The 21,072-nt window shown below is 35.7% G+C and overlaps 1 protein-coding gene across 1 annotated transcript in view; it reads right to left on the reverse strand.

Moving 5' to 3' along the window:
* The window catches only part of LOC106471325 (GPN-loop GTPase 2-like), a 24,349-nt gene extending 9,634 nt beyond the window's left edge, over positions 1-14,715 (reverse strand). Inside the window, exons 1-3 of the mRNA XM_013931923.2 lie at positions 14,674-14,715; positions 14,018-14,180; positions 4,095-4,219 (exon numbers count right to left, since the gene is read on the reverse strand). Of these exons, the coding sequence (XP_013787377.1) occupies positions 4,095-4,219; positions 14,018-14,180; positions 14,674-14,715 (330 nt within the window). The remainder of the gene's footprint in view (positions 1-4,094; positions 4,220-14,017; positions 14,181-14,673) is intronic.
* Between the last annotated feature and the right edge of the window lie 6,357 nt (positions 14,716-21,072).

Here is a 21,072-nt window from a genome sequence, read left to right on the forward strand (position 1 = left end):
TAAGTGAAAGATGATATAGTGAGCATGATCCAAAGGTTCAAAAAGTGGATGTGTTAATGCATGAAGAACCACTGTGATACCCCAATTAGGAACCTAGAAAGGGTAACATGGGTGGATAACCCAGACTGTCAAGTAAGTGATAAGACAGCCATATACAAGACAACAGACAAAGGCCCCAAACCTTTGACAAACAATCATTGCAAAAATTGAGACATGAGACAGTGGGATGTGAAGGGTTAAACCCATGTATGAGAAACCAATGATGAGAAGTAAACCATTGCCTTTCAGAAACTTCCAAAGAATAATGTCTAATGGCATGTGTAAATAAGGACACCACTCAAGATGTCAATCCCTGATGGACTGCATAAATGTCAGGTATGGAGGCAAAGAATGTCGACTACTGGTTGAAAAATGTCCAACCAATGTTGACGTAAGAGAGATGGTCAGGGAAAAGAAAAAGAGGTTGACACTCCCAAAGATAATGAAGGAGTGGAACACAGAGCTGATGCAGTTAATATGGTGCCACCAGAAAAACTCAACAGGACATGGAGTGAATCAGTGCCAGAACTTTGGAGGCAAATGAATTGAAAGGAATGCATAAAGATGAAGACCCATCCAATCCTGACTGAGAGCATTTACTTCCAAAGCCAGAGAGTGAGGTACTGGAGACCAGAAGGATGTGAGCTGAGCATTCTGGTGTGTAGCAAAAGCATTGCTCTGTGGCATTCCTAGACAAGAGCAGATCGAACAAAAAACTTGAGGATGAAGTATACATTCCATAGGAAGAGTTCTGTTGGGACAAGAACTGGTTGGCCATTAAAGTCATTACCCCTAGAATATAACAAGCAAGGATAACAATCTGGTGGTTGTGTGGAGTGAGTGCCCTCTTGATGTAAAATGTACTAGACTACTGTGGAATTCCCCAAATGAAGCAATATCACCTTTCCTCGCAACAATGAGACCCTGAGTCACAGCCCATTGAACTGCTAAAAGTTCTATGAGATTGATGTGGGAAGGAGCTTTCTCTACTGTCCAAAGTCCCTTAAATACCTTATTTATTATACAAGCACCCCAGCCCTGAAGAGAACCCTTTGTGAACATATGTAACCCTGGCCATGGAGGTAGTAGAAGTACACCTAATGTTGTGTTGTCCATGTCCAACCACCAGCTGAAATCCAGCAAACTGAAATCAGATAGTCCTACTAGACAATGCAGCACATCTCGCAAAAGAGATAGAACTGTGTGTGCTGGTGGAGGGGGAGACAACTGTATTTGATGAACTGCCCGTTCCATGGTATGAAGGTGTAGAGGAGAAGGTTGGGTGTGGCTTAGTCTGAGAGTAAGAATAAAATTCTTTTTCTTTTATAAGAAACTCAGCCCTCACAGCTTCTGATAACAGAAGTTGAATGCAGTTCTGCCAAATGGTGGGAAGGGGTGAGAAGAAGCCAGTTGTTCATGTAATGGGGAGTGTGAATGCTGAGAGAGTGAAGATGATGTGAAAAAGCTCTGACTATCAAGCAAAAAACGTATGGAGGAAATGTGAGGCCAAATGGTAGAGCACAAAACTGAAAAACCTGGTTGTCATGCACGAAACTGAGATAACACCTTGAAGACTCAGTAATCGGGATATGAAGGTAATTCTCTGGGTCATCGAATTATGTCATCCATAGTCCAGATGAAAAGAGCCACTGAAGGGAAAAAATGACTCCATTGTAAACAGAGGAGGCTGGAGGAACTAAGTGGAATGAGGAAAACTGATGACCAGTCACCCATCTTTTTGGTACTACAAACAGCTGAGAATAAAAAACCCTCGAGAGAGAGAAGATGACTCACTCTATGGAATCTTGATGCAGAAGATCATGGATGGATTGTGCTGTATGGTAGGATGTAAGAGGGTCCTTGAGGAAAGCCAATTGGTATGAGAGGCAGTGGAGGAGGAGACGTGAACTGAATAACCAATCCACTCTTGAGTACTTGAATGACCCACTGATCTGTAGTGAATGTCTCCCATACTGACACAAACCCTCTGAGATGAGAACCCACAGAACCTGACCCCACAAGGTGGTCACCAATGCCAAAATATGTGCTCCACCCTGGAGGAAGATCCTCCCTGGTAAGGATGGAATCACCTTGTGTTCCAATGGATTGTGGCACCAAAGCAGAAGGTCTGTAGATGCAAACCTGATATTCCGTAAACCATCCTCTAGAAGAACTTTAGGACAGTTGAAAAGCCAGTGAAAAGTGTAGACAGGCCATAACTACTCAACATTCCATGGAGTTTGAAATTCTCAAAAATAGACTGCCAGAGAAAAGGAGTTTCTCTGAGAACTCTAAGGTCTGAAGCACGAAGGCAAACTCAGTAAAGCATCTCTCTCTAAAAGATCCAAGCAACAAACCAACAAAGATACCAGGGAGAGAGCAGATGCCCAAAACCAGATCAAAGTGGACCAAAGGTCCTCTGAAATTTCAGCAGGGGAACTAATATAGGCCTCAATCAAACAACAGTTGCAAGGATAATAAAAACATAGAACTGTTGTAAGTAACAGACCTATTCTGGAGAATTGAGATGAAGTAATATTAATGGTGGCATCTTGCTTATACCCCAAGTAGGAAGTAGAGGTTCAAACATCTGAGAGTCCATATAAAGTATTCCAGGTGATGGAAAGCCAAGGCATGCTGATCTAATAAATGAGGAGGATAAGGCATGGCAGCACCCTCCTTCAATTGATCTGCAAACTCCTTGCATGCATAGAAATGTCTGGCAAAGGTGGAAGGACCAGGTAATCAGACAAACTAGTTTCTCCAAATAAGAAAGGCGACAAGCCATAAGCCACAGGAGAAATACTCAAAATACGACAAAATGGCGTATGAGTTATCTGAGCAAAGGAATGTGCTTGAAAAATAGTCTAAAGTCTCAACAGTCTACCCCTGATCTCCTAAAGCTCAGCCTCAGAGCCAACAGGAGAAAAAACATCAGACCGAGACTCTATCTCTCTGCATATAAGGAACTGTATGTCCCCCGTGGAAGGTGCCACCCCCCCAACGCCCGGATATGTTAGACTCGTGAGGTAGTAGAGGAGGAGCATCAGATGACTTCGTGTCTGAGACGTGAATATGAGTATTCATATTCGAAAAACTTCTAAAAAAAATTCCTTTTTTATGTTTTCATAAAATAAAAAAATAAAGAATAAACTCAAGCCCCATGAGAAAGATCTAAAATAATACAGAATAAAACATTCCAAATGTAGTAATAATGGTGAAGAGAAACTCACAGTAAACACATAAGACCGTCTTTGTATTTTTTGCCATCATGAAAAAGTGAATAAGAAAGGATAATGGGAAGCATATGTATATAAGGGACGGGTATATAACTCGCATTAACATAAGTGGAGAGTCCCACAGTTAAAATCAATATGGGCAATATAGTGGGGTATATATAGACTGAAGCAAGTGAGGTAAAATTCATACCAATTGTTAGATTGGCAAAGAAGAGAAAATTTTGTCAGGATAAATGTGAGAGGGGGTAAGTGTATTTCAGAAGATACTCTACACATTTAGCTATTACGCTCAAATAGTCTGAACGTGCTCTAGAAAACACTAGAGGTCATATCGGTATTTCCATTAAACCAAAAATATCACATGCAAAAAGTAATTTTAAGATTAAAGCAAACTTCTTTCCCACATTTCAGGAAGGGTATCAACTATGGAACTTGAACAGAAGCTTGCATATCTGTTTACAGAGTGAAAGCTACGAACGTTGAACAGTTTCTACTTAATATTTCTAAATACATGTTCCAGTCAAGAAATTTTCTAATTACAATCAAGAAGAAATTAGTATAACTGAGTGCTTTAGCTTTACAAATCGCATAAGATGTTAAGTCTTCTTGAAGTCTACCATCATTAAAATCTTGTGATGCAGAACACTACAGTGTTTTAATCTAAACTTGTAAATGCCAATCTTGACCATGAACTTCTTTGAACCACGAATTACACTTCTCTAAAATTTACACTAAAATTATTAAACTAGCCTTTTCCATAAACACAGTTAATAAAAGTAAATAAAATGTATTAAATAATAACTCAAACCAACTTACTGCCAACTGATCAACCAGAAATTTCAAATCCAAAACATCTGTATAGAAATCAAAATTATAATGCAATCTTCCATATTTCTCTATGATGTCAACCTTAGATAGAACATTCACATGAGGAAGTTCCACTAAATGGGAAAAAAAAATTTTAAATTAAACTTTATTAATTACATATGACCATTACAATTAAACAAGATATTTTGAATTTAAAAATTTAAGCCTAAAGCAATTTAATTTAATTATTTCGTAAACTTGTTTTATATGCAAGTACTGAGCAATTAGTTCAAGGTTTCAGTACAAATATACGCAAAAAGTCATTCAGTTCTTTTCATTATTACTTTTGTGTAAGAGTTTGTGCTGTAATAAATTTCACTTTTTTTAAATTTCCTATCTAAAAACAAATTGTTTAAACAAATGTAACTTTCTGATTGTCATTCACTTAAAATTTGCCTGGTTGTCAGCTATTAAATTTAATATTTGAGCATATAGTATATAAAATTTAATAAAATACCAGTGACAATCTCATAAACTGGATAAAATGTTTTATGCTACCAATAAAACAGCATAAAAAGGTATTTCAAATATTTCGTAGTCTGAAATGCTTTAAATTTCAGTAAATTACATTTATGCATTGATTCAGTTGAAAATACAACAGATAGTTATGTCTATCATTCAATAAATATCATAACATAATTTCCAGCAACTACATAATATAAATAAATATACTATTTGTTATGATCGATAAACAGATCAATCAAGTTGTTGTCAACCAAGTAAACCTCAAAATTCAAGTCTTTGTTCATTAAACATCCAAAACTAAATACTAAATAAAATCCATATTTTTAATCCCACACTGTGTGATGAGGGTTAATTTCTTTAAAAAACATTTAGCCTCAGTACTTTCGAGAACAATATTACTTGCAGGTCATCATAAGTCATTTTAACTAGCTTTTTTACTTTCACGTAATTTATGGATTCTTCAGTCCACATACACAAGTTTAAAGACATCTTATAATTGAAATGAATGTAAAAAAACAAATAAAAGTTTACTCAACTTCTATAGATTCACACCCTAAACTCCAATAAATGTAAAAACAACTGTAAGAAAGCACTTTCTTTTAAGTACACTATATTTATCAACTTGAAGGAAGTAAATTTTGTAAAACATGAGTTTATCATAGAATTTACCAAAAGGTTAAATTGTTTGTTTGTAAACATTGTTTCATTTTACTGTTAGTTATTCAGGAAAAGCAATGAATAAATTAGTAATTTAATAGTGATACAAAATTCTTCAAAACAGAATAAAATTGTCAAAATAAGTTTACAACAAAACTCAACACAAATATGTCAATGATTTAGTGATAGAAATGAAATTTAAAAATCATTCTGATCTTTGCTTTGAAGTAGTCAGAAGTTGAGATTTTGAAATTTCTAAAACTGAACATGTAACCTTTCTTTTTAAAACTATAAATTATATACATATGATAACATCCAGGTTTAATGTTTATAAGACAATTATCCAGCTAATTCTTTTAATGATAAAAGAGGAAATTATTTGCCAAATACAAACTTATCTAAAACCTACAACTACATGATGTGTTTAATCATATACATGTAATGCACTAGTAAACCAAAAGTTATAATTTTCTCACAATGAAAATGTATTTCTGACAGATACTTACTTCCACTCATATACATAGCTATTGTCGTTCAGTGCTGCCCTCTATTTGCAAAAATGTTTTCACATGCCACAAGCCTTTCAGTCCTATGCACCCCTCGATTTACATGGTTTAACTGGTTCTTGCGTGCAAATTATCATGCAACAAACCACCACCAATAGTACGTGGGAAGCGGTGGAGAATCCGGGGAATGTTCACACCAGAAACAGTGCAATGGGTTACCACAAAATCTTATTCAACTTATTCAATCTGAGGAATAGCAGGGATGGGCAACAATCCCCTTCTGCTCTACCCATGAAGTCCATGGGTTATTACTGACCAAAACAGGCATATTTATGAAGCAAATACATCACGAGGAATAACCTACAAGCAATTTGTGGAGCACACCATCTCTAGCTTATGTGATTGTGATGAATAATGTGCATTTTGTGGCCGTGAAAGTTATGAAGGTGAAGTCAACATGGTCTTACAGTGCGGGATTTAGTACAATTCTAAGTGACTGAAATATACCTAAACAGACACCACTCACCACAGAGTGGGATCATGGTCAAAACATGGGACAGGCCCCTGAAAAATATGTATAACAAAAGAAAGAAAACTTACCACAGTTACAGTCTCACTGAAGAGTGAAGGATGGCTACATATGGTACAAGGTACTCCAACAAGGAAGAAACAGCTACCCAAAGCAGATAATGGAAGATAAATGTATAAGGTGTAATCTCAGTGCTCAACAGATCCAATGGATAACGGGGCTGAGATGCAGGGAAAAGGTAAGGTGCCTGAAAGGATTATGAGAAGAAGGAGACAAGAAATAAAAGGCCAACTGAATCACAAAGCAAACCCAATGGGTAAGGGAGGAAGGGAAAAAGATCATCCAGATCCGACCTAGAATAAAGGTCGAAGATGGCAGGAACAAAAATGACGAAACGAATATTCCATATGAGCTCCCCAAAAGTGTAGGTTAGTAAAATTTATTCAGAACAAAAAGAACATATCAAGTCAAAACACCCAAGAAAACCAAATCTATGCTGGCCAGGAAAGATCAATTAGAAAGATCTGACCCGGAGTGACATGGATGATCAAAATCACCTTGGGAAGAAGACTGATGGTATGAGAAAAACTAAAACAAGATCTAATCTTATTTGAATGTATAGACAGCCAGGATGAGTGGATGATGAACCAGAGACCAAAAACAATAGAGGTAACTTGGAATCGAGAAAGGAGTCAAACGTTTCCTGTGGAGGAGTATCTCACAGGAGGCACAGCCACCAAATATTTGAAGATTGAGAGGCCACCCCTTCGACAAAAGCACCTGGAACACAACACGCCAGGAGATGTATGTCTACCACAAAGGAAACAAGAACAAGTACCCAATTGGTGAATGATATAAGCCACCACCATTGAATAGTCAGAATGAAACATGTTTAGTCAAATCCAGACAAGAGGAAGTCTTTTTAAACACCCACTTCAGTCGGGACCATCCATTCTCCTCATATGCATTCAATGTAGCTTTCTGTTATTCACACCATTACGGTTCACTATCTTACAGCTAGCAAGGTACTAACATATTGGGGGATGTGGCTTTTATGGTAGCACTTCTTCCTTTGGGTCTAGCACACTTGTGATCTTTTCAGGAGATGTTGCATGACCCATGGCTTTTTACTAGCATTCCTTTGGATTCTCCTCTTATCTTTCCTCCTTCCCTCTTTGACAATATGCATTGGTGGTTGAACATATCCCCCATCTTGTCAGGTTTATCGATTTATCCTCCTTGTCTGGATTTGTTTCTCTTCCCTAATGCTCATCTCCTAAGTTGTAAGTTGGGGGCATGGGTCGATCAGCAGGAGGCTTCAGAACAATGGTCTATGGGCAAAAGGTCTTACAATGTTAACAACCAACAGTTCAACCTGCTTTAGTTCACATTCTCTCCAAATAGCCGAGATTGTTAGGTAGGTAATAGGAAAAACTTATCCAACTGGAAAATCCAACCACCTGAGCAGCTTGTGTAAGAAGCAGATGAGTATGTTATGACCATCCCTGTTCAAAAGGAGCTAACCAAAGCTAGACATCCAAATAGTGGCATTAGTAAAATCCTCGAAAATGCAGAAGTCAGGTAAAATTCAGGCCACCTGACAAAAGACATACAGAACCAAAACAAGTCCAAGTAGCATAAAACTGGTACCAAATCATGTGGTGAAAAAAGACAACTAAGATAGCATCCCAAGAAATGAAAAATAAGAACGTGTACTATGGGCATTCTCAGTCCTACAGAAATTACCCACCCAATTATGATGAAAGACTACATGTTAAAACGGAGAAGAACCAAGAAGTATTGTGGTGGGACCAATCATTCCAGAACTCCAGTCAGCATCAAGCATACATGACAAATGGAGAAACCCATAGGTAGTACAGGCAAAGGGCAGGAAGGTGCTGGACATGAAATATGAATAAAGGTGGCAATGACTCAGAATGCAACAAAAGAACAACCAAAAAAAACGGAATATAGCATCACAGATACCCCACGTGATGCTAAATGCACACGAGTAGCTCAGAAAACATACAAGTGAAGGAAAAGAGCCAACCATGTGTCCCTATTTGAAGTGGATGGTAAACAAATGGTGTCCTACTCTAGAAGATCCCAAGAAGGAGAGTTATACCATGAAAATCCCTAGATATAGGTGGAATGCCTAAGAAAGGTAGTGTAAGGCAAACAATTCCCATAGGAGAGTCAACAGGGTAAGATGTAGCTGGAAAACTAGATGAGGGATAAAATGGAGAGGATTAACAGGCATTGCACTCCATACAGGTGACAGATTCTGAGCACATAGAAACAAGAAGAAAATCTGCCTGATGGTAAGCTATAGCAAATTGAACCAAAGCCTATGGAGTGCAAAGCATGCAAGTACCTCACCCAAAACGGAGACAAAAATGCTCATCATGAAACAATGTCTGGAGAAGGAGGAAAAAATTATACTGTGAAACATGTCTAAAAAAGGCTGAAACAGACCTAGCAGATTACACAGTAGAGGCCTGGAAAGGCAAGCCATAATCATGTGGAGGAAAACAGACAAAATCTAGGTCGTCCTAAATGGGTTCAGTATTTGTAGGAGGAAGACAAGCAATATTGGAAGAAGGTAGGGCAGACCCCAGTATAAAGAATACAAAATGCTCCATACAATGTAAATTTAAGTATGTGTGTAGTAAACTAGAAATATGTACAAGATGTTACATGTTGAAGAAAACAAAATATATATAACCTAATTATTGATTTACCTGTAAGATGAACTACAGGTAAACCAAAAATAACACACTTGTTAAGCCTAATTGAACTGTGCAGGACAAAGTATATCATTAAGCACTAATTTTAAAACCCTAACCTAACAATATCAGGATAAGGAGTTTGTGAAGACCCTAGCTCCAGGAATATAAAGGGTAAATAATAAATAAAATGAAATAGATGTTATATTGTAAAATTAAGTAAGTGTGTATGGACAATAACATATGTATGAGAAGGGACTTTTTGAAGAAAAAAACAATATAGTTAACCTAATTTAAAATATACCAGTAAGATGAATTACAGACAATCCTAAAATAACAAAGATCCATGTTAAGCCTAATCTAACATTATACAACAAAGAATACAACTAAGCACTAATTTCAAACCTGAACTTGACTATGAGTATTGACCAATCTAACTAAGCTTATGTTATTGAACCCAAATAATTACAGATAATAATATCAACAATAAAAATATTCATAAACCATAAGAGTATAACACCTTATCTTTCCAAAGTCAGCAGACCATATATCAAAATATGTGGGCCTGACAAATGACAGCTCATTGAACAATCAATCTTCCAAAAAAGTAAAGACAATAATTCCACAGTTGAAGATCGTCATCTGAAGCCTGTTTTAATGTGCTGATAGAAGATGTAACCTCCAAAGTGGTAACTTAAATTCAGAATTCATAATTCAAAATGAATAACAAAACATAACTGTGTTGGCAGAAAGAAATAAAAAGTAGAAAAAAATTTGTACTGAAGTATTAAGTTTTGTAACTGGGAAGAAATATAAAATAATTCCACTTTGGAATAAGTTCCAAATATCACTACTGTATAATAAATAGTAAACTTTCTGAGAGAAATTAATACCAACATATGAAAAAAAAACTTGAAGAAAGTACAAATTTAACACCTAAACACGAGCATCGCTAAACGAGGTAGAATAGCACATAGGGAGTCACATGAGTCGTGTGGATGGGTGGGTGTGGAGGTTTCTCACATGATAATTTGCACGTAAGAATCAGTTAAACAATGAGAATCAAGGTGTGCATGGGAGTGAAATGTGTGTCACATGCAAAAAACTTTTTTGTAAATAGCAGGCAGCACTGAATAAGAATAGCTATGTATGTGAGCAGAAGTAACATACCTTGTCAGAAATTTAACTTTTCTTCTCTAAGCTTGAAAAATTTCATTTCATAGATTTCATTACTGCATTCATAGTCAATTGCAAACAATATATAAGCACTAATGGATATTACTACATTAAGGTTCAAATTCTGAGCTAGTAACAAAATTCACATCTTTCACACCACTACGCCCACATAAGAAAGTAAGGTAATACATCCAATATTACATACATCTACTTCAATTACACTTCAATAACATTTTGCTACTCAATTTTTTTTAAAACTGCAAATGGGTATTACATAACTCAAAATAATGAAGTTTCCACTTGATGGGTGATTACCGTTCAAACAATGTCAAATGGTTTCTGTTAAGAAAATATGAAATAAATAAATGTAACACAGCTTGAATGCCACCTCATGAATATTTGAATGTTTAGAACTATTTCCAAATCCCTGGAACCTTTAAACCTCTGAACACAACCCTAAGCTCCATGCACTATCAATAACATGATTCTTGCCATTCATGGTCCTGTTCAGTAGCTTGTAGCGTCCAGCCTACTTCATGTATAAAGTATTCAAGAACTTCTGCATACACAATGACTGTGCTGCTCGTATTCTCTGATCATGAGAGCTATAATTTTCCTTTAGAAAAAATTTATATCCAATAGGTACTTACCTCCTCTCAAATAAATAGCTATTCTCATTCAGTGCCGCCTACTATATGCAAATAAATGTTTTTGCATGCTACAAGCCTTGAGCTCTCATGTACCTTACAATGAAAGAGGATCATATCATTGTCACCTCAAGTTCAGCAGAAAAGAGGGAATCTTAAACCCATCATTCCGTGAACAGGGCACATGATAGTAATGTGTTTGACCAATACAGGTACCTGATATCTGGATAATCGGTATAAGAAAGACGTCTCGGTAATGAGAACTAAGTCACTCAAAACCACCCAACAGGAACCGCCTCCAGTGCAATAACATCCTCAGGATATGAAAATATCAAGGGATAGCATAAGAGGAAGAACCATATGAATTGACACCTATAAGACATTATGTGAGGACATATGTTGATTTGTTCAGCTCTAAATACAAAACCTGCCTTGCCCTCCACAGGCTTCGGATTAGTTTGCCTTGACCTACCATCAGGCTGAATATCCGTTTCTTGATTCCCAACATTTAGAATCGATTCTGCCTCTGTGGGGGGTGGACCCTGATCATCCTGTTTGTTTATCCCTTGCCCAATTTTCATCTTACCCTACTGACTCTCCTACAGTACTTGTCTACCATCCACCTTCTTTCCACAGTGATCCACAAAGATCCTGAAGGTTTCTCAAGGGATAAACTCTCCCTCATTACCTCCTCGTTGGGACGTTTGTCTTGTTCGGCTCAATACTTATACACATGGTTTCTCTGTTGTTGGGATCTCCTGGGGAGGGATGCTGCTTTGTCCCTAGTTCATTTACTGCCTACATATCTATGGGACTTATATATGGCCACCATTTGTACAGCGGTATGTTTTTGGTAATAATCCTGAGACTTTGGAATCCTGTGTGGAGTAGGTATGAAAGCAAACTACCCTTTCTTCTTTGGTGACTTGTTTATCTCATTCAGAGCCTAAACATGCCCCTATTACTGTTTCCCATCCAACTCTTTGGTGATTGAATAAGTCACCACTGTAGAATTGTCGAAATGGATCATGACCAGAAGATTCCTGGAAAGATAAAGAAAATTATCCAAAGCATGGCATATAGCCAGAAGCTCCAGGATGTTGACATGGTACGATATTTTGGCCAGAGACCACCAACCTGAATGATCAACCCTGAAGGGAAGCGTCTGTGAAGATATGCAAATCTGGATGTGGGGGGGGAAGCAGAATACTCATTGACATGTGAGCCTTGTCCAACCACTAATGCAGGTCACCTACAAGGGAAGGAAAAAAGGAAATACGAGCCTCAATGGATCCCACGCTAGATTAAATTGGATGTGCAGTGCCCACTGAAAATACTTTGTATACACTGAACCCATGGGGATAAGGGCTTCCATGGAAGTCCATATCCCCCATAAATGATAAAACCTTGAAAGCAGTAAGGGTAGAAATCAAAGAGGAGAAAGTTGGGCCCAACTGAAATGAGTATTGAAAAAGACACCCAAACGGACAAGATATTGGGTAGGTATAAATAATGACTTCTCTAATTTGGTTAACTAACCTACACGAGCTGCCTCCAGGAGCAGCAGAAGAGTGTATGGGTGAACTCCTGTTTGAAACAAGCTAACAGAAGCCAGTCATGTGTAAGGATAGAGCCAAAAAAGACAAACGTGCCAATCTGGAGGTAATGAGGGAGAGTCTATCCCTTGAAAAACCCTCAGGATATTTGTGGATCACCTTGGCAAAAAGGTGGATGGGGTAGACAAGTACTGTAGGAGAGTGAATAGGGTAAGATGAAAATTGGGCATGGGATAAACAAACAGGATGATCAGGGTCCATCCCAACAAGAGCAAAATCGATACTAACTGTTGAGAATCAAGAAACGGATATTCAGCCTGAAGGTAATTAAACTGATCCAAAGCTCGTGGAGGGCAAGGCATGCTGGCACCATCAACCATCTGAGAAACAAAACACTCAGCATGAACCCTAATATCCAGGGAAGGGGGGGAATACCAAATACTGAGATGAGGAGGTATTATGTAACAAAAAAAGGATGGTGATCATACATAATTGGGGAAATGGATAAAACAAAACATACCTGAAATCATGTCTAAAAAAGCCGTATTACGCCTAGCTGATTCCGCAGTAGGAGCATAAATAGACACAGCAAAATCAGGTGGAGGAAAAATCCTTGTCGACCTGAACAGGCTCATCAACTAATTGTGTTTGATTTTTAATTTTTACACAATGTATTCTGAAGTTCAGCCTACCATTTTGGAGATAATACCTTCTACTAGCACACTCACACGGGCTACAGGTGGGGTGACTCATCTTTGGACTTATAGGCTATCATCCGCCATGAGATTGATCGTTATATGAGTCAACCTGCTTCTCCTGATCTTGCACATATTCCTCCTGAACATGCCAAAAAAAAAAAAAACAGCAAAATAAGTTATCTGCAAAGTTGTTAACTGTTGAAAAACAAAGAAAAAAATCGCAAAGTTGAACAAAGAAAACACAACTGAAGAAAAGAGCACTACAAAATTGTCTTGACACGAATACTACCAAAGGAGAAGTGATAGTTCAGTAGAATCGAATAGAGAGAATCACATGCATCAGGAGACTATGTCACACTGTTATTAGTGGAGCGTTGTCGCATGATGACTTACATGTGAGACACAGTTGAAGGAGAATAGAAATTTATGTGAGAGGAGGTAATGTACCATATCTCAAATTAGATTATTAGTGCCCTTTTGCACATCACACAATCATTGAATAAAAACAAAAATATCAGTTGACTTGCCTGATGTCAAATAGATTGAAAGTACTTGAAATTTTCCAACTGCAACAGTTATTTTCCATAATGTAACATTCAACACAGATAAAGATGAATATATATATATATATATATATATATTGCAGCTATTAATAGACAAATGTAACTCAAAGAAATACTTGTCTAAAATTTTACCTAAAAACAAAATTGGGGGCTGACCCTCATAATATGCATTCCTTAGTATATCTTCAACAAAACACTACATATATAGTAATGTTACAAATATAACAGATAAAACATGAAACATGCTTTCCCAACATGTGTGTATTTTAAGTATTTTTTCCAAAAATTGTTATTTTACTGTTTAAGCTACGCTAACATCAAGTATATACCCAATTACTATAATACGTACTCCAAAGCATCGTGGAAAGGGATGTAAGTGCTACAGCTATGAACTTCCCAGGATCATTGCAATAATGAGAGTCAACTAGATGAACAGCAGTCAGTTGTAAGTCAGCCTCCTGCAACTTTTTTACGATGTTTTGAATGGAACGGTGATGAGTGTAGAGCTCAACCTAGTAATAAAATAAGCAGATACTGCAAAAACATAAATTACAATAATAAAGTAAGCAACAATTTTAATACTGATTTTTCAGGTTAATAATATTTTTTGCAGACAGCTTTAATGAAAAACAAATCACAATAATTTTGTAAAAAATGAGAAACATTTTGTTGTGCTATAGAAATCACAAGATTGATTACTATGTAAATAATAAAGTGAATAAACACAAAAAAACAAGTTAATTATTTATGTAGAAACAAACACAATGTTCACATCAACAATTTAATGTACTTTTAAATGTGTTTCTTAAAGCTTTATTTTCAATTTTGCATTGCTGACAATTACACATAGAATGATATTGCATTTCAAATCCCAAATAAACTACCTTGCTAACAAAACCAATCATTAATATCCTGATATACTGTAGCATATTTAAAAATGGATAATTTTAGCTTAGAATGTACACTAACAGGTAACAAAAACCTAAAACTTGAAATAAAACTCACACTAACTACAGATGAGTTTTTCCCACATTCCTCTTTGTTCATTCTAGATTCAAAATTATAGACGTAAAAAATGCAATTCAGACCTATCATTTGACTCCCACAAGTCACTGCCTAAGAGGCCTTTCATATAATACCATAAGATGTCAGTTAGACTGAATGTTTTTAGTTTTTAAACTAACTTTTGCATAATTATACTGCATATATAAATTGTGTTTCAGAGAATCTTTTGTCTCTCTTTGTCCAACCCATCAGAGTTTTGGTACTGAATAAAAGGCATCTTGGGCAGTGACTTATGGGAGACAAAAGACAAACTGAATAACTATTTTTCATGCCTCTGATTTTGATTCCAAAGTGGACAAATTAAGAGGAACGTAAAAAAAAAAATAACATTAAAGGGCAAAAATGGGCTTTTTGGTCCTATCCATTAAATTAAACTAAACACTAAAAAACTCAGCCATTATTCAAATATTTAAGCTTTTCCTTAACCTCCCATAAATTAACTCCAACTACCATTTCTGAAGACAACCCATTCCAAATGCCAACCACCCTGTTAGAAAAATAAACTTGTCTTAGCTGAAGATGACTTCTTCCCTGCCAAAATTTATACTTGTGTCCTTAGCCTTACCAGCCTCATCATTAAATGTAAAAAAGATGATGCATCAACACTATCAATTCCCTTAACTATCTTAAACACCTGAAACAGATCCCCTCTAACTCTTCTTGTTTCATGAGAAAACAACTTCAGAGATCATAACCTTTCCTAATATGACAATCTTTCCATCCCAGGTATCATCCTCGTAGCTCTCCTCTGAACCCTTTCCAACAATTCAATGTCCCTTCTAAGGTATGGAGCCAAAGACCGAATACAGCACTCCAAATAAGGCACAATCAATGACCTATACAATGATATTATGACTATGATCTCATTAGAGTTGTATTCATATTTCTGTAGATACAACCTAAAATCCTATTTGCTCTGCCACATTACTTAGATGGCTTAAAAGATTGATTAATCAAAACACCAAAATATTTTTCTTCCATAACATCATTAAGATATTCCCATCAAAATTATACTCATAATTCAAATTGTGATACCTCACATGCATTATCTTGCATTTATTATAATTAAAAGTCATCTGCCATTTATTTATCCAACTCACTAAACAATCCAAATCCTTTTGTATAGCAGCATCCTCCTCATATCTAGCAACACCCAAGACCTTAATATCATTAGCAAATTTCAATAATCAATTGACCATTCCTTTATATATGTCACATAACACTGAGCCCTGAGTTACCACACTCATGACATGAATTCAGTTTGACTGAACTCCATTTATAACAATTCTCTGTCTTATTCCATCTGGACAGTTTTCTATCTAATGAGGAAATTTATTCCCCACATCTACAAATATAACTTTGTAACAAGATTTTTACATGGTATCTTTCTGAAAATCTATATGCATTAAATACATATTTGTACCCTCATATACGTAAGCAGTAACCTCTTCAAAGAATGTAAGAAGATTAGGAAAGATTTTCCCCAAGTGAAACCATGCTGGCTATCAAACACAATTTTAAGTTTTGTTAAATATCTTTACAAAGCATCATAAACAGTCTTTCAAAAACTTGTCCCACCACTAATGTAAAACTAACAGGCCTATTATTACAGAGACAATTTTTAACATCTCCCTTGAAAAGAGTAGTACGTTAACCAGATTTCTACTCTTCTAATGCCTGCCCACTATTCAAGGACTTGCAAAAAATAGTAGCAAGTGAATCACATATCCAATCCTTAAAATCTTTAAAAACCCTTAGGTAAATATTATCTAGCCCAAGAGCTTTATCATTTTTTTAATTTCTCAATTACTTTCTTAACAAGCTCAAAATTAATATGATCATCTTGTTCAATCTTGTTTCCTTCATGCAGTATATATATATATATATATATATACACTAACCCAAACCATAAGAAAAAAACAGTGTCATATTTCAAGCAACTGGAACTACAAATAGGAAGTTAGCATTCAGCTTAAACCAGACAAACTCCCAAAATTATTGTAGGAAAAAGAAATTTAACAAACAGAACCTGGCATTATGGGGTCATGTTGTTGCCTCAACTCAACCATAAGAACAGAGCAATACCTGTAACTGGTATTAAAAGCAGAAATCATAACTCATACAACTATAAATGCAGGGAAAACACATCCTGCATTTGCTCAACCATAAAAACAGTGTACGTACGTCCTGTTGCCAGTATTACGAGGCAGCTGAAGTCCCTCAAACTCAACCACAGAATCAGAGAAGGAAACCTCCTGCATCCAAAATTAACAAGAAGGTGCTTCTCTATTGTACTTAACTGTGGGAACAGGTCAGTGTCATCCTGAACCCAGTATTATGAGGAGGATCACATGTAGGCTGGTCCTGCTCGAACCAAACAGTCAGCCCACCTGGGAACAAGCATCCGGGGAAAGGGGAGGAGAGAACCTAGCTTTGCCCTCTACTCACTGAGTGGAGAAATGTGTGGTTGTATTGCAAGGTAACTTTCTACTTCCCAATCAGGAGGACTCCCATGTTCCACCTGGAGAAAAGAAAGGGACGAGTAAATGCAGTGGGGAGTCCAGAGGAACATCACACTGGAGAAAGTACAATGGGTGTCCACAATTCCCTATTTTGAAAAGCAGATCATTCTCAATTTATACAAACAAAAGGTCAGTAGGGATGGGCAGAAATCCCCTTTCGCTTTACTCATAATAGTCCACGAGTGACAGTCCATCGCCGAGTTAAACTTATGGATACCTAGAGATGCATAAGTATATACCATTAGGAATGCCACTAGTGTTCTCGACAGTGAGTGTTATAACTCTACCGCTATACAGTACAGGTTGAGTAAAAGCACACCTGACCAGGTAACACTCACCACAGAGTAGTATCCTATCAGTAGCAGTAAAAGAGGGTCCCTGAAAAAAAACATAAATGTTGTAAAAAAGACCCAAGTCAAAGGTGAACAGACATGTGTAGAATTACTAAGGGAGGGAGGGAGGCAATATCCACCTGGGAAAGATACAGCCAGATAGTGCAGATAATGAGCAGCAGAGGAATAGGAAGTAGTCCACATTCTGGCTTCAACAATTTCTTCCAACGGATGGCAAAGAAAAGCAACCAAAGACTTGGTGATATGACAAATTTGATGATAAAAAACATTAAGAAGATGGCAACCTTCCATGGATAAGTCTGAATATACCAGCATAAGGAGTTGATGAACCCAACCAGTTAGCGTTACAGTGGATAGACCACATAAAACAAAGGTTCCAGGGAATAAAATGTCTGGAACGTGAACATCGAAAGGAGGCAGTACATGTAAAGAGAAAACCTAACGAAGAATTGATTGGGATCAGAATGGAAGTGAAGGCGGGAGATGGAAGGCAAACAAATGGGTGTGAAAGCCAAATGGCCATCCTAAGTAACAGAGGTCTTGGAAGGAAGGACCAGGCCTGATGTATGATGACATCTTACTATAATGGATGTAGCATAAATGTCAGTATTGATGTATGAAACCAAATCTCCTGCACCATCTATTGAATGGCACCACTAACAAAAATCAATAAAATAATTTCCACTTTGGGTATTCAAGACAATTACAAAATAACTGTGGTATATGCAACAACCATTTCTTTATAACAGAACACAATTTTAAATAAAAGTATTCTCTTCCCAAAAAGAACACGACTTTCACCAAGACTGTATGTGAGGATTTAATTATATCTTTATTGATGTGATTTTTAAACATAGTACTGAGAAACTGGAGTTCTTAACAAAAAACTATTAATGGGTACCACTTTTAATATATAAAATATTTACAGTTTATATCAGTAAAGTTTATGAAAATTCTGAGCTCTGTACATTGAATCATTTTAATTCAAAAAGTTGCATATGACTAAAGAGCACAATACAAATACTTGTCCTGTGTAGGTCACTTTTTCTAAATTTTTTCAATGACGTATTAAGAGGAATGGTAAAGGATTCTAATAAAATTAACTTTCTTCACATGGACTCTAAATTGACTAACCACGTGACCAGTTTGTACTCATTATAATTTTGATACTATTAACTTTTAACTAATGTAGTGTGTGTATCTAAACAAAATTTAGCAGACTTTCAGTAAACATTACAAGTCTTTTACCTACAAAAATCAGATTCTTTAGTGAAGTATTTTTAATAAAGATTTATCTGTGAATATATGCACATATATCTAGTCTTTTTTTTATAATAGTCCGTGTGTAAAGTGATTTTTATGTTAAGATTAAAAGTACTTTTCTTCATCTTAAAAATCTCAAATGTTATTTGGGTAATTTCTCTAACCTCCTGAATATATTTCAAACGTTTTTTTCAGCAAAACTTTATATTTTATCTGTTATTTTCTCTACCCTAACTCTATACAAGGTTCGTTAATTTGACCTATCTTGTAACCAACAAAAAAAAAAATCAAATTGAAAAAAAATCTAAATTACCCTTTTTTTCTTTCTATAATGACTTCAAGTTGTAACATGAATCTACATTTGTTTATTCTAAGTAGCATTAAACTTGTACCAGTATACATCTATTTATACTTAACTTTTATTGTTTTATTGCCCTTTGAACTGTGTCTAACTACTATTCATGTCATTATAAGTTTTAACCTGGGAATGTATGGCTCATGTGATGCTACCAAATTACCCGTAAGCTACTCTGAGCTACTACTCGCATGTGTCCCTCATGATAATTTTTTTATATATTATTACTATTTATTTTAACTTATCTAACCTTAACTAATATTTTCCTATTTTTACAATTTAGTTACTTTTATAATAACAAATAAAGAATGCATACAAAAAAACAAGAAATAAAGTACTTACCTAGGTCTTTCTTTTTTGCTGTCAACTGTCAATGACACTTAACCCTATTTTTTTATACTAATGGTACTATTGCACTAAATTTTATTTGATTAAATAATGCATCAAAGAATATAGAGTAATAATATGCAAAAAGAGAACACTGTCTCATAGCTATCACAATTTTTCTGGCTTTCTGACTATGAGAAAAAAGCCATAACAAATTCATTAGAACTAGTCCATATGTTTCCCCTAGGAACGAAGCTTGTACTGATAGAGAAATTTACAATAAAAATCCTGTAAAACAAGCATTTTCGAAAAGCTGTACCTTTCTTCTTCAGGAGTAAACTGAAAAAGAAAGGTCCACCTTTCAAAAGAACTCAGGTTATACAAGTTTTTATCATTTTATATCAAGACTTTTCAAACCTATATGTTTTTCTGAAATCATGAGAGAAATTGACAATTCTCTGTTCCAGAAACAAAGTAATATAATAATAATAATATAAATTGTCATTTTATAGATGAAAACCTTGGCTTTCTATTGGGTATAAATAATTATAGTATTAAACATAAGAGAAAACTATTAACAAATCCTGAAAGAGAGGATGTAACAGGTGGTTGTGGCAAGAGGGGGGTTGATTTTCTATTTGATGGATGGCTCTGTAACCAAACAAGATTGAAGGCTATGCAAATTATGCTTTATCTGAGTGATGACGATATTATAGTGAGTAATTTACCTTAAAGTTTGTAATTATTGGAGAGGTGGTGAATAAATTAGAGAAACAATATATATATTTCTCACACTAGAGAAAATTCAGGATTTTTAAAATATTGCCTTATAAAATTGAAAACTTAGAACTTATATACTATAAAAATATGGATTATTAGCTATGATTTTATGCTATACTAATTGGTATAATATAAACAAAAAGTAGTTTAATTAAATTTTGAATGTAACTTATGAAATACCTCGTGACATGCACAGTAAAGGATACCTGTGGCGAGAGGGTTAATAGGATAAATATCTGATCAATGATGTCTGCAAGCTAGGAAGATAAGGATACATGAAACAGACGACATACGTAATTAACCAGAAGGTCCCGGGAAAACTGAATCTAATTTTCTATCCTTGATTGTATTTACCCTCAGAAACATTGTCAGGTTGAAAATGAGGAGAAATCACTAGCCAAACAAAGGAATCCAGCTCCTTGCAAATTAAGGCCTGTACCTCTTCAGCAGATAAAGTCGAATCCAATCTTAGGTAGTCATACCGTAAGCATTGTCTAACATAATGGGAACTTCCATTGTCAATACGTTGAATTGCAAAATCATTTTAAGTGACTATATAATGTGGAAACAATAAACAAATGCAAAAACAGTAAACAAAAGAAAACTGATGAAAAATGTATTGAAATGTCAATGAAGTACAATTGTAAACAGTAGTCAAATGTAAAAAAAACACATATAAATGATGCTGTGCCAATCAAGAAAGTGAGGAGTGAGCAGAAAATCAGAGGGAGCTAGCTGT

This window comes from Limulus polyphemus, unplaced genomic scaffold (genome assembly GCF_000517525.1).
Source record: "Limulus polyphemus unplaced genomic scaffold, Limulus_polyphemus-2.1.2 Scaffold4543, whole genome shotgun sequence".
Classification (NCBI taxonomy): domain Eukaryota; kingdom Metazoa; phylum Arthropoda; class Merostomata; order Xiphosura; family Limulidae; genus Limulus; species Limulus polyphemus.